At 35.3% G+C, this 14,113-nt stretch overlaps 1 protein-coding gene across 2 annotated transcripts in view; it reads right to left on the bottom strand.

Moving 5' to 3' along the window:
• The window catches only part of Ppme1 (protein phosphatase methylesterase 1), a 53,515-nt gene that overhangs the window by 14,589 nt on the left and 24,813 nt on the right, over window positions 1-14,113 (bottom strand). For both annotated transcript variants that reach the window (XR_001182281.3, XM_004863249.4), the window contains exons 3-7: window positions 13,806-13,898; window positions 7,207-7,264; window positions 6,837-6,888; window positions 3,181-3,335; window positions 2,423-2,513 (exon numbers count right to left, since the gene is read on the bottom strand). Coding sequence is in view for 1 of the 2 variants with exons in the window: in XM_004863249.4 (XP_004863306.1) it covers window positions 2,423-2,513; window positions 3,181-3,335; window positions 6,837-6,888; window positions 7,207-7,264; window positions 13,806-13,898 (449 nt within the window). In the remaining variant the exon portion in view is untranslated. The remainder of the gene's footprint in view (window positions 1-2,422; window positions 2,514-3,180; window positions 3,336-6,836; window positions 6,889-7,206; window positions 7,265-13,805; window positions 13,899-14,113) is intronic.

Raw genomic sequence — 14,113 nt, 5'->3', positions numbered from 1 at the left:
ATGTCATAAACATATATTATCTAGTCCTTACATTCCCAACACCACATCCATTACTAGTTACAGTACTACTCATTCCCCTGCGCTAGGCAGCAAAACTCCTCAAAAGAGCTATCCTGCTTTTCCCATTTTGTTATCTCTCATCTTTCCCTAACCTTTATTCCAACTTAGCATAAGGTTTTAGTCTCCCATTTATTTCCTGAGATTTCTTTTGTCAAGGTTACTTCTATCATGCCAAATCCAATGGTCATTCCTTGGTCCTTCAACTTGATCCCTTAGCTGCATTTGACACAGATGGTCTCTCCTTTCTATAAATACTTGCTACAATCTCCTGATTTTTCTTCTACCTCATCAACTGTGACTTTTCACTTTTCTTTGTTGGATCTTCCTCTTCTTCCCAAGCTCTAAATATTGTGGAATACCCCAAGGCTCAACTCTTAGATCTTTTTTTTTCTATCAACATCAACACCCTAGCTGATTGCATTCGATCCTTCAGCTTTAAATGTTTTCTGTATGATGGCAATTCTCCAATTTATCTCTAGCTCAACCTCTTCTAACTAGTATATATAACTGCCTACTTAATATTTCCATGTGGATTTGTAATAAGCATTTTAGCCTTTCTCAAACAAAATTCCTGATTTCCCTGCCCCTGTTTGCTACCAAATTGACTTCTATCTCTACTCTAGAAGTCATCATTGAGTTCCCTCTCTGCCCTCCTCTCTCTCAACATCCAATCCATAAACCAGTTGTCAGTTCTATCCTCAGAAGACATTATCTAACTGTATTATTTTTTCTGTTGCCATCCTAGTCTATGTTTACAATCACTACAATAGTCTCCTAACCAATTTCTCACTTCCTTTATCACATCAATCCTCACTTCTTTCCCTATTTTATTTTAGTGGATCCAAGATCCAAATTCCTATATGTCTGACTTCAAAGTCCCACTTCTTTTTTTTTTTTGGTACCAGGTATCAAACTCAGGTCCTTGCGCTTGCGCAGAAAGTGGCGAAACCACTGAGCTAAATCCCCAGCCCCAAAGTACCACTTCTTAATCACCTCAACTTACTACTCTCATTAGGAAGACCAAGAGAGCAAAAATAGTAATTTATTGACCTTTTAACAATTTTCTTTCTATTAATCTGGAATAGCCAAAATGGCCACGAGTCATAAATCTCATTCAGAATATTCAGTGAATTACAAAACAAAATCATCAAATATCTCTGATTCTCAAGCTCAGAATGCAGATTCTAAAAACCAGTGACTCACAGAACCAAGATTTTAATATTCAACAAACCTACAGCTGGCACTAGAATTCAGACAAGACCTACCTTGATCTCCAAGACTAAAGTGGTTGCCCTTCTTCTATACCCTCTCTGCTTCTTTCATTGTGTTGTATTTACATATTTGTCTGTATCTCTAATTTTTTTATTTTTAACGACAGAAACTGAACCTGGTTCATTTCCAATTATTTAATCAGGTACACAATTTAGGTACTAGAAAAGAAGTTTACTGAAAAAATTTTTAAAGTTTGGAAAAAGACTGAATTTTAGATAACTAAATAAGTCCAGAATAATTTTCTCACTTGTTATTACTTGGGAAGAAGATAGGGCACCTGGGGTATATGCTGAGCTGGCATCAACTACATTCTCAATGCTGTCTGTGGCTGCCAAAGATAGAGAGCTCTTTGGTGCTTCTGAGAGAACAGGAATCTTGTATCATGGTAGTGAACAAAGGTGGCAGAAGCAACCTCAGCAAACACAAACATCATTCTGGCAAGCCATATTCTAGTATGAGATCCTCTGTCCCAGAAAAAAATCCCTCAGATATATCTATCAGGGCTAAACTTCTTAGTTTCCACTTGATATCTCTGATTCAGTTAACAGACATGGTCTTCTTACTAGGGCAGTCAGCAGTATGCTATATACAGTATGAAAGTATAAAAGAAACAGAGAACAGCCTTTGGCCTGATGATGAAGTAGCATTAAAACAGTTATTTGTGAAAATTGACACTGAACATATCCCTCAAGGGGGAAGTGGAAGATTTTAGGGGTAAACAGTGCAATATAATATAAACTTAAAGGTCTCTAGTATTTTTGCTGAGTGAGTTATTTGATAATTTGATGGAGTTAGAGAAAGTATTCTGGAGAAGAGACTGGAGACAAGACTTTGAAGAATAGGTAGGAAGTTAGAATGGTGAAGATATTTTATCTCAAGATTTATCTCTTTGTGGAGAGGGTTTTAGACAACTGAGCCAAATCTGAAATGTCTAAAATACTGAAAACTCTCTGATCTTTAAATATTTTCTCACATATATTACAATAAATCTTAGAAACTGAACTTCTATTCCTTTAGTCTCAGTGCTTGAACTGACGAAAAAAGTTATAATGAACATTTGAAATTAAGACAACATAGATTTATGTGTTACCTCCATTCAATAGCATTCTCCAAAGACTTGAAGGTTTTAGGACGACCACGTAAGAAGTTCTGCATGCTATTAAGTGCATCCATTGCTGTACCTGGATGTTAACAAAAATTTTAACAATACTTACTTATTCTGCCTCCAATTTATACGTCTGCCTCCAATGACAACAGAATTCAATGATTGTAGAGGATATTTTTTCCTTTTAAAATCTTGTATTACAGAAAAGTTACCAACATGTTAGACTAATACAGAGAACCTCAATTGTACCTGTTGCCTATTCTCAGTAGTCATTAACTTATGGCCAGTCTTACTTCATCTGTGTGCCCATTCTACTAAGCACAAACAGATGCCACTTAAGGAAATTCAAAAGACTAACATGATAGCTTCTATGGCCCTCAGTAATTTTTGCCTCCCAGTATTCATTCCTTTGTGTAGTGCACCCATAATGAATAGGACTTATATAATCAGGAGTGTGGCTTCTCAGGCTGGACTGTAAAATATTTAACAGCTTCTTTTTAAATGGTTAAATGAAACTATGAAACATATATATGATTAAAATATTATGCACCCGTAAAAAGATATTAGTGAAAGATTTCTGATAACATGGAGAATGGTGTAATTTTCAAAAGATACAAAGCTAGAGGTATATACGTCAAGATAAATGAAACTGACAAAAAAAAAATCAAAACAAGACAATAATCTACTGTGGATGTCTCCCACAAGTCAATGATTCTGATTTGGTTGGCAGAAAGGAAACTTACCTTCCACAACGTCAATCATGCACAGACCCAGGAGGTTTGGCACCAGGTTAGATGCTGCCGCATGCACTGCAATAGCACCACCCATGCTATGTCCAATCAGCATAATTGGAGGAGGGAGATCTCCATACATGGCTTCAACCACATTGCCAATATCTCTGCAAAGAGAAGGGTAAAAAAGCTGGTAATAGACTCTTTGAGAACACTTAAAAATAGTTTTCTTTTCCAGATCCTTCTTTTGGTCTGTATCAGTTCTAGGAGATGGTAAAGGTCTAAAGAGCTATCTTAAAAACATATCTAAGTAAATAAACCTCCTAACACAATCCTTGGTATCTATGCAGATAGTCACACACCTACCTAACCTGACAAACGTCAGCTTAAGGACAAAGAACTCAAATTTTCTCATTTTCCTTTACCTAATACTTTCACCATTCACACTGCATTCATTCATTCATTTTGTTTTTTGAGACAAGGTTTTGCTGTACAGTTCAGGTTGGTCTTGAACTCACTATGTAGCCCAGGCTGGCCTCAAATTTGAAGCAATTCTCCTGCCTCAGCCTCCCAAGTACTGGGACTACAGGTGCACATCACCACAGCCAGCTCCACACATTTAATATATAAACATATATCTTTATTTTTATTCTAATCTTGAAGCTCTGGAAAAATCATTTAACTACTCTATACTTCAGTCTTCCCACGAATAATGCAGTGAAGTTCGGAGTCTATTTTTTAACTACACAATCTTGGATTAGTCTCTCAGACACTGAAAGTATCTCTCACAGACACTTAACATCTACAAAATGAAGGTAAAAATGTCACTTACTGTTCTAGATTGCTTGGGATTGACTGAGAAGTGAATGTAAAAGTACTCTGAAAGAGCGAAGTGCCATACAAGCATTAATTACTTACAAGTTCTTACATGTAGTTGTCTGAAGAATGACCATTTATAAATCTATATATAGTGCTCTGTGAAACTAGAAAGGTGTTCACAGCTAATTTTTATTGTTTTTTGTTTTAATCTTCAATTAGAGTGGAACTGTTTAGCAAAGCTTTGAATTTTAAAGCTTTGAAAATAAGAAATGAAGAACTTTGAATTTTATTTGGAACTTGCTGGAACAACAGGTGGAATAAGAACAATAAAGATGTGTTTCTAGAGACCATTAGCTCTATTGGTTTCTTTTGGGAGTTGCTAAATCAGTCAACTTTAAAAGACAGTTTTGTTTTGCTGAGTGTCACTGCATATTCAAGTACTCCTACATTGTTAACTAAATGTTCCAAGTCACCACAGGGACACACACTTTCAAAGATGGTTTCCACTGTATTCACAATGATTAAGGCAAATTTTATTAATTACTTTGCAGGAATTGTTAAAATTTCATACAATTACAGTGGTGAACAGTGTAGCTGCTGCAGCAGCAGACAATGTGAATGGGAAATAGGGAAACCACCAAATTTTATAAGTAAAAACAAATAATAGTTAAACATTCCTTTGGAGTTAAATTTAAGGCTAAGATGGAAAGTAAAGCAGTTCAGGCAATCATCTAAAGAGATAATATAGTTAAGATAAAAAGCCCAAGCTTCTTTGACACTATTGCTGCTTCTATACTAAACTCCAAATTTTCTCTGAAACAAATGATATGAAGGGGAGAAAAGAGAACCAACAGTATTTATTCAGTGCTGCTATGATTTGAACATCTCCCTCAAATTCATACATTATTGGTATTTGGAGGTAGGACTTTTGGAAATGATTGGGACGAATCCATTCATCAATTGATGGATTATTATGGGAGTAGCTTTGTTAAAAGGAATGCTCTCTGTGGCTCATTTGCTCTATCTCACCATTGAGGCCCTCACCATGTTATGAGGCAAGAAGGCAGCTCTGGCCAGATGCCAGCACTATGCTCTTAGACTTCCCAATCTTTAGAACTGTGAGCTAAATAAACTTCTGTTGTGTACGAATTACCCAGTCTGTGGTGCTACAGAAAGTAGACTAGAACAACTGCCTACTATGTGCTATGAGCTTTCTTATATCATCATTTAATGTAATTCTTCAACAGTCTTGTCTGAAAGGATTTTTATTACATTACAGATAACAAAACTGAGATATACTAATCAACTTTAGGATTGGCCGAGTCAATTTCATTGGGTCTATCTGCATTACTACCAAGGTAAAAATAGTTGCGGATTTCTGCTATTTTATTGATTTCTGCTATTTTATTTTATACTTAAAGCTGTTTCCCCTTGGCATAGGGGACTATGGATTCAAAGTAGTAACACGAAGTCAAATCCAGGATGCCTTTCCTCAGACTAATGGAAAACATTAGGAACAAAGATCAAATAACAAGTGATCTTTGGAGTAAGTGAACCAGACAAAGATTAATTTCTCAAAAACAAAAATTGGTGTTCCAAGGTTAATTCAACATACCAGTATGCAAATAATAGATGGGGGAAGGGGTCAATTAATCTAAAATCATGCTAAGTGTGATTTGAGGGACAAAAAAAAAGACCAAAGCTTAAAACCAATCTGACTATGTAATTTCCATAATAATTCTCAATTCTAAGAAACTGAGTTGGAGGAGTCTATATCAGCTTTATGCAGGAAGGTAGACAAGGTCTGAAACACAATTCATTATCACATCTATGCTTAGGACAGGTGTATTTACCCAGGTTAAAAGTAGTCTGATTGATCACTTGGATTTTATTCTTATTAAAGTGAACAGTTCTCATGAGCCAGGCGAGGTGGCACAGGCTTATAATCCCAGCACTCTGGGAAGCTGAGGTAGGAGGAGTGCAAATTTTAGCCTGCAAGACCCTGTTTTAAAAAAAAAACTGGGGATACATACAGCCCTGGGTTCAATCTTTACCAGCAGCATGACTACCACCACCCTGACCACCCCGTCACACACATAAATTAATGGTTCTCAAATATTAGTCATGGGACTGTTTGAATCACACTGCTCTACAGAGCTTCATCAAAATATAAATGCCTAGAGCCCACTGCTAAAAAGCACTAATTCAGCGGATCTGGGTTAGAGCCAAATCATTTTAAGTAACTTCTCAGGTGATTCTGATGAGTAAGCAAGTTTGGGAGCTACTGTACAGTATATGCTATATTCATCTTTTACTTTAGGCCCAGGGTATAATTAGTTATTCTTAAACATCCTGTCTTCATCTTTCTGTAACACTGGACAAAGAAAGTAGACAGATACTTAACACACTCTTATGACCTCTTGCATTCAACTATTTTCAAGGGATGGATCCATGATAGATATCTAGATTCTATCCAACTCTATCAACAGAAGAAAACTTTTCAAAAGCCTATACAAACTAAACTTGAACAATTTCCGAATGTTTTATGTGATGACATATTAAGAAAGATACAGGTTTGGGCCGGGGATTTAGCTCAGTGGTTCCGCCACCTGACTCGCAAGCGCAAGGTCCTGAGTTCGAAACCCAGTACCAAAAAAAAAAGAAAGATGCAGGTTTCATTCAAGATTAAATTATAAGAATAAACTAAAAGTAGAAAAGAGAAAACTGGAGTAAAATTTTCTCAGTGTTAATTATCATCCAACAATCACATCAGCTGAATGATAGTTATATCATAATGATATTATGATAGTGATAAAAGGCAAACAATGCATAAGCAATTATCTACTTACTTTGCCATTGTTTCTGCAGACAGATCTTCAAAATTCTTGACTTTTGTTTCACCTAAAAAGAAAATATTTCAAAAATAAAATCTCAAAAGATAGGAATTAAAGAGCAGGAATACTCTTTAAAAATCTCACCTGTGGATAATGAAATGGGCACTCTGTAGTTTTACATGATTGATTTATCAAGGATTTTCCACATTACAGACAGATCTTATCATTGGCCACTCTAAGCAGGATAATTACAGTAGCCCAGTTGGAAGGGAGGACTTCTCCCCAAATTGTCCAAATGGACACTCTAAAATTTATATTTAAGTTTATTCAAAGGGGCTTGGTGACTATGTCACTGAGTCAAAGGCTAATTAAGAACTTCACTCACCATGACCTCGAAGATCCACAGCCACAATCCTACACTGAACTCTACTAATGATCGCTGCCTAGGAGGAAAAGAAAAAGTAGTAAAGTACATATGGGGCAGCAAATTTTGCCGTCACCAATGCTAACTTTGTTAAATGATCTGCCACCAGAACTCAGGGAACCCAAGAAAACTTTCCATTTTTAAGAAAATAAAATAATGATTCTTTTTTGGTACATACTGTAGTTCTGTCCCAACTTTAAAATATGGCTTTTTCTACCTAAATCTTGCTTTAAGCCTTAAATCTGCCTAGCCTTTCCTGAAACACAGTGTTTTTAGTACCTTTAGGTAATGATCTTCTGAACTCTGCTATTACCTATGGTTTTCATCCATATTTCTTGGACATCTTTCCCCTACTTTAAAGAAAGAATCCTATAGATAAAGACTGTGAGCCCATTGTATCTTGGCTCAGGACAACACACAAACATAAGTCAGATTCTTAAATTATATTTTAAATCATGTAGAAAGTCAAGTGTGTTTCTACTTCTATTACTCCAACTAATGAATACATTTAAAAGCAACAATGGACTGAAATCTACTAAGCTGTTTGTTCCTGAAAGCTATTTGTTAATTTTCAGGTATTATTTAATGCATTATGGTGGATAGTAAAACCTTGAATGACAAAAAGAAGTCTATATATTAATATAATATAAAGTTAAAGGGTAAAGATAGTGTCAAATTTGCTTGACTGCCAAAAAAAAAAAGTAGGTTTACAAGACACATTTTTAGAGTCAGAACTAGGTTTACATTATAAAATATGCATTTGAAGTAATTGTCAGTTCCAAATTTTAGCTTGAAGGTAATGATTTGCAATCATATGGGACTTTCAGAAAACACCAACAAGATATTTAAATAGATGTTCATTCACTTAATAAGTCTTTCTAAGTTACACCTAAAAATCCAGCACTGAGTAATGGGGTAATAGTAGTAAAAACAACAACAACAAAAATTGGCATTGCCCTTGCTCTCATGTTTAAATTCTAGTATGACAGAGAAAGACAAGAAAAAACAAAAACAAAAAACAAAAAATCCTAAGGAGCTATAAGAGATACCAAGAAATTCTCATTTAAGTGAACTGAAGGAAAAGGTCAAGGCTATCTATGTATTTTAGAATTCTACAGGTAATTCTAATGTACAGAGAGTAAGAGACAAAACTGGAAAAAAGATCTGGGTGGTAATAACATGCTTCTAGATATCGTGATACCTTCTCACCTAATTACCTCAGATAATCTCAAATTACCTCCCTGAGAAGTAGGCTGAGAAAATATTACCACAATTTTTGTAGCCGACCAAACAAGTTCTGAAGGGTATATCAGATATTAGTGATATGGACCAATAAGTATTCTCACAAACATATAACATCCTCAAACTTAACAATTTTTGCCAATGTCATAAGTGAAATGTGGTATTATTTTATATTTCCTCTTCTATAAAATAATACTTCATATCTCTTGCCCTTTTTAGTACTGAATTGTCTTTTTTCTGTTTTGCAGTTTTTCCACCTTCCTAAAAATGATGAAAATATTAACCCTTTGCTTATTATCTACTGCATATATTTAAAATATTTTTTACCTAGCACCCAGTTAGTGGTTTAACAGAAGGTTTGGTTTTGGCAAAGTCAGGTTAATCAATCTTTCCCTTATGGCTTTTACTTCTGGCCATGTTTAAGAAAGCTTGCTCCAAAATGAATAGTCTTCTAGTTTACTTTTAAAATTTAGCCATTTAATCCACTTGGACTGCTTTTTTTCTTTTTCTTTTTCTTTTTTTTCCTGGTACTGAGGACTGAACTCAGGACCTTGCGCCTGCAAGGCAGCTGCAGCACCACTGCACTACATCCCTGGACCTGGACTGCTCTATTTTTATTCATATATCACATTCGTTTTTATATGTGGGTGTATTTTTTTCTCCCAATACCATATTAAGTGATAAAGAGTTTTATAATATATTTTGGTATCTGAGAAGGCAAGATACCTGTCACTTGCTCTTTTTCAAAATTATCTTGGTTATCACTAGGCATTTACTCTTCTGTATGAATTCAGTTTGTTGATTAAGTCTAATGAAAAATCCCACTGGGATCATAACTAAATTACATCAGTACAGAAATATGATTTCTTTTTTTAGATTTTCCTCTAAATACTATGAAGTTTTGTTTTCTTCATAAATGTCTTATGCTTAAAGCATAAGGATTTTTCCCCCAGGCATTGTGTATTTTTGTTGTTTTAATTATTTTCCTATATTTACAAATTTATCAAGTGCTAATATTTAAAAAAACAATTTTATTTAAAAGTTAACTTTATATTGGGCTGGGAATTTAGCTCAGTGGTTTCGCCACCTGCTATGCAAATGCAAGGACCCGAGTTCGATCCCCAGTACCAAAAAAAAAAAAACCAAACAAACAAACAAAAAAGTTAAATTTATAAACTACTGCTTATTATCAGATGATTTCCTTTTACTTGCTAGGAAGACAACATCTATAACAACAGTTCAAGTTCTTTCTTTTGTTTTTCAGATCTCTAAAACTCTTTTCTTTCCTTGTTATTTGGCTAGAACTTCCAGTACAGTATTGAAAATAACACCTTTGTCTGTCAGTCCTCAATAATGAAAAAAGGACCATGTCTAATATTTTACCACTAAATACATTTATTTATGCACTTTCTTATATAAACGTTATAAAATTCAGGAAATTTTTCATCTATTCCTAGTTGCAAGGAGTTTACAACATAGGTAGGTGCTGTAGGTGACCAAGTGTTTTACAGGCATCAAGTAAAGTGAGAGAAGAATTACACTGATCATTAAATGCTCAGCCATTCTTAAATTCCTGGAATAAAATCTACTTGATCACAGATGTATTATTATTTTACTACACTACTAAATTTAATGTGCTGCAGTTTTATATGATATCTCTTTTATAAATGAGATTGGCTTAATTTTCCTGGCACTGTCATTTCCTGCATTTGCTATTAGACTAATAACTACCTTCAAAAGTAAGTTGGATAGTTTAAAACAGTACCATCTGAAGTAGTTTGGTTTTTTTACATAGTAGAGAATTTAATTTTCTTCTTCTTTTTTGGTTTTTTTATTTATTTTTGGCACTGGGGATCGAACTTGGGACCCTGTGCTTGTGTGGCAGGCACCCGAACCACTGAGCTAAATCCCCAGCTTCTTCATTCTTTTTATGTAATGTTTTGTTTTTGTACCAGGGATCGAACTCAGGGTCTTGCACTTGTGAGGCAGGCGGTGGAACCACTGAGCTAAATCCCCGGCCCTTAATTTTCTTCATCCTTGAGAAAAATTAACACTCTGTATTAAATACTTAGAACTGAAGGACAGACTCCCCCTGCAATGGACCAAACAGAGCTACACACCCTATGGACTCTGGATGATACATCCTGCAGAACTATCTTTCAGAATTGATGGAGAAATAAGATATTTTCATGATAAAGAAGACCTAAAGAAGTTCATGGCCACCAAACCAGCACTCCAAAAATATTCTCCAGGATATCCTAGAAAGAGACAACAAAGCTAACAATGACAAAAGGTCTAATAGAATGAATATACTAGCTAGGATAAGCAGTCAAGTAGAAAGAAATCAGCAACAGGAAAATAATGCAATGTCAGGAGTAAGTCAATACCTTTCAGTAATAACTCTCAATGTGAATGGTCTTAATTTTCTAATCAAAAGATAGACTGGCAGAATGGATCAAGAAACAAAGAGGATGAAAAAAAAAGAATTAAGATGTGTTGTGTAAGGGCCAGGGATTTAGCTCAGTGGTTCCACCACCTGCCTTGCAAGTGCAAGACCCTGAGATCGATCCCTGGTACCAAAAAAAAAACAACAACAAAAAATGACATACAATAGAGCTTAAAAGATGTGCTTTGTACATGAACCAACTAGACAAAAAAATCAACAATGAATTAGCAGAATTGAACCAAACTTTTGAACAAATGGACTCAGTAGATGTCTACAGTAGATGTCTTCCACCCCATAGCAATAGAATACACATTGTTCTCAGTAACACATGGGACATTCTCCAAAATAGACCACATACTAGCTCATAGAACATGCTTAAGTAAATGCAAAAGAATTGAAATTATCCCATCCATATTATCAGACCACAGTGCAGTGAAATTGGAAATGTATGGCAAAGAAACCACAAGAACTTCATAAACACATGGAAATAAAACAACACCCTCCTAAGAAATATCAGAGTTGAACCAAATCATTAGGCAAATGGACTTATTAGATATCTACAGAATGTCCTACCCAACAACTACAGAATACACATACTTCTCAGCAGCATATGAAATTTTCTCCAAAACAGACCACATACTATGTAATAGTTAACTGTTGTGTCAAGTTGAAGAAGAAACGCTCAACTGATTGGCCTGGCTTAGCTCATGGTATGACTAAATGGATTTACTGAAGATGGAAGATCCACCATGGGTATGAGTGGCACCAACCAACAGGCTTGTAGCTTGAATGGAAATAAAAAGGAGAAAGAAGAAGGTAGGCTCGATTCTTGTTTCTTCAGAGGAGCTCCAGTCATTGCCTTTGCCTTGCGTGTCTGTCTCCTAACTTCCAGTGTAGACTCTTTACCCTTGCAGCACAAACTCTCCAGCCTTCCAGTGCAGACCCTTCAGCCTTCCATCACAGACCCCCAAGGCTTCATGTGTTGAAATTCAATCTCCATTGTAAGGTATTCAGAGGGTGAAAACTCAATCCTACTATAGTATTTAGAAAAGATGGGTTCTTTTGAACATGATTAGGATTAGATACAACTGTTAGGATAGACCCCCTCATGATTAAATTCTGTGGCTTTCAATGGAGGGCCACACGTGTGTGCACACACACTCTCACACACACTCCCTGTCTTATGAGATGTGATGCCTTGTGCTACCTCAGAAATCTGTAGTAAGAAAGCCATCAACAAATGTGGCCCCACTACCTTGCATCTCTAGAACTCTCAGCCAAACATAAATCTCTTTTACAACTCACCCAGTCTGTTGTATTGTGTTACTGCCAACAAAAAATGGACTATTAAACATGTCAATAATTTTTATTTTGGTTATCTGTTGAAATATTTTGGATGCAATGGGTTAAATAAAATTTACTATTAAAATTAATTTCACTTCTTTCTTTTTACCTATCTAATGTATCTACTAGAAAATTTTACATTATACATGTGGCTTGCAATATATTTCTATTGGTGAACATGGAGACATGAAAGAGCCTGGTATTTACTGGCAAATTATATAGCTTATCTTATAGTAACAGAAGGAAATAGAGAACAAGAGTCAAATCACTCATTAACTGTTGAATAAGTGCCTGTGTGTCAAGAACTATTTCAAAACATTTGGGAAACAAAAAGGAATATGATCTCCATTTTCTTTTCTTTTCTTTTTTTTAAGAGTAGGAAAATTTATTGGGGAATAGGAATGGCAAACAGAAATGGGGAATAAGAATAGCTCCTGAGAGACAGATGGAGTCCCGAATGGGTTGCCAACCAAGATATCCCTATTTTCAAGGAATTTTTAGTCTACAGAAGACATAAGGAGGTGATTTAATACTTAATCTCAATAATCCCTGCTACCAGGAACAGTGATATGTTTCAAGCCTTTCTCAATTCCACAGCCATCTGCTCGTTCCCATTTTCTGTCCTTTAGCCCCCACAGTGCTAAAGAGTAAGTATATATAACTGCTTGATACATGTATAAAGTGATGACAACTTCATTTTAAACAAGGGTGTTGCTAGTATCTTCCTTAGAACTACCTCTCCTTGCACAAGAGCTGCCTCACTCCAGAGTCAAGGATATATCAGGATGATCTACAACTGGCAGCATTCATACAAACACTTATCTTCCACTCTAATCAGAGTATACCAACAAATATTGTTTACTCTCCAGTAGCTCAGATACCATAAAAATACAAAGCATTGCTTCAAAAACAAATATTTTCCAAATATTTATGATACATTTCCACGTGCAAAGCACCATAGAGACTCTATGAAAGAGATAAAGTGAAAAACATTATCTAAAGCATCTGAATTTAAGGTCTATTTAATCTATTTACTTAAAATTACTGAGATACAGACCATTGCCTTTGAGAAGGCACAAATTCCATGCCCCTCATCTCAATGCACATATATATACAATTTTATAAACTGAGAGCACTAAGACCCATCCTAGTTAATAACCTCTTGTTTAAAGAACAAGTGATCTTAATGGAAACAAAGTCTTTGTAAATAGGGAGGGGTGGAGGGGTTGAAGGGAGGGCAGGGGAATGGGGAAAAAATAAGAACCAAGATAGGTTATGTAAAGGTACAAATTCCCAATAATGAATTTCAGCATATTGTATACATAAAATGTACCAATAAAATTAATGAATAAAGAAAAAAAGGGAACAAATGATCTTAGGCCTAGTATAAGTATTTGGAATCCACTCCATCTCTAACCCTCTAAAATCAAGCAAACTGAATGAGCATATAAAGAAGAGTTAGGCTAGTCAAATTTACCAGAAATAAACAATGATTACACGAAAATCAACTTCTACTGTCATAACTTACCGTGAACACAGCCCAGGAAAGGGCAGAATGGCCTCCTCCATGCAGAAGAAGCAGGACTGGACCCTCTGAACCACTCTTGTAAACTCGAAAAGTGTATGAATTGTTAAAGACAACATATTTAAGTTTCTTTTCTCATTCAAATTTTTGATTAGTCATAATGATACTGACTAAAAAATCTGAGTAGCATCAAACTACACACTCAACTGCTAACTGTCAAACTTTAAAAATATTTAAATAGATGTTTTTGAGATATCAACTCCATTTCTGAAGTCTGGAGGTAGAATGACCATGTATTTCAATGAAGAAAA

This window comes from Heterocephalus glaber, unplaced genomic scaffold (assembly GCF_053883595.1).
Source record: "Heterocephalus glaber isolate CG9 unplaced genomic scaffold, H.glaber_assembly_v1.0 deba00001428, whole genome shotgun sequence".
NCBI lineage: Eukaryota > Metazoa > Chordata > Mammalia > Rodentia > Bathyergidae > Heterocephalus > Heterocephalus glaber.
Note: the sequence above shows the minus strand (reverse complement) of the source record. Positions and strands in the feature narration are given on the sequence as shown.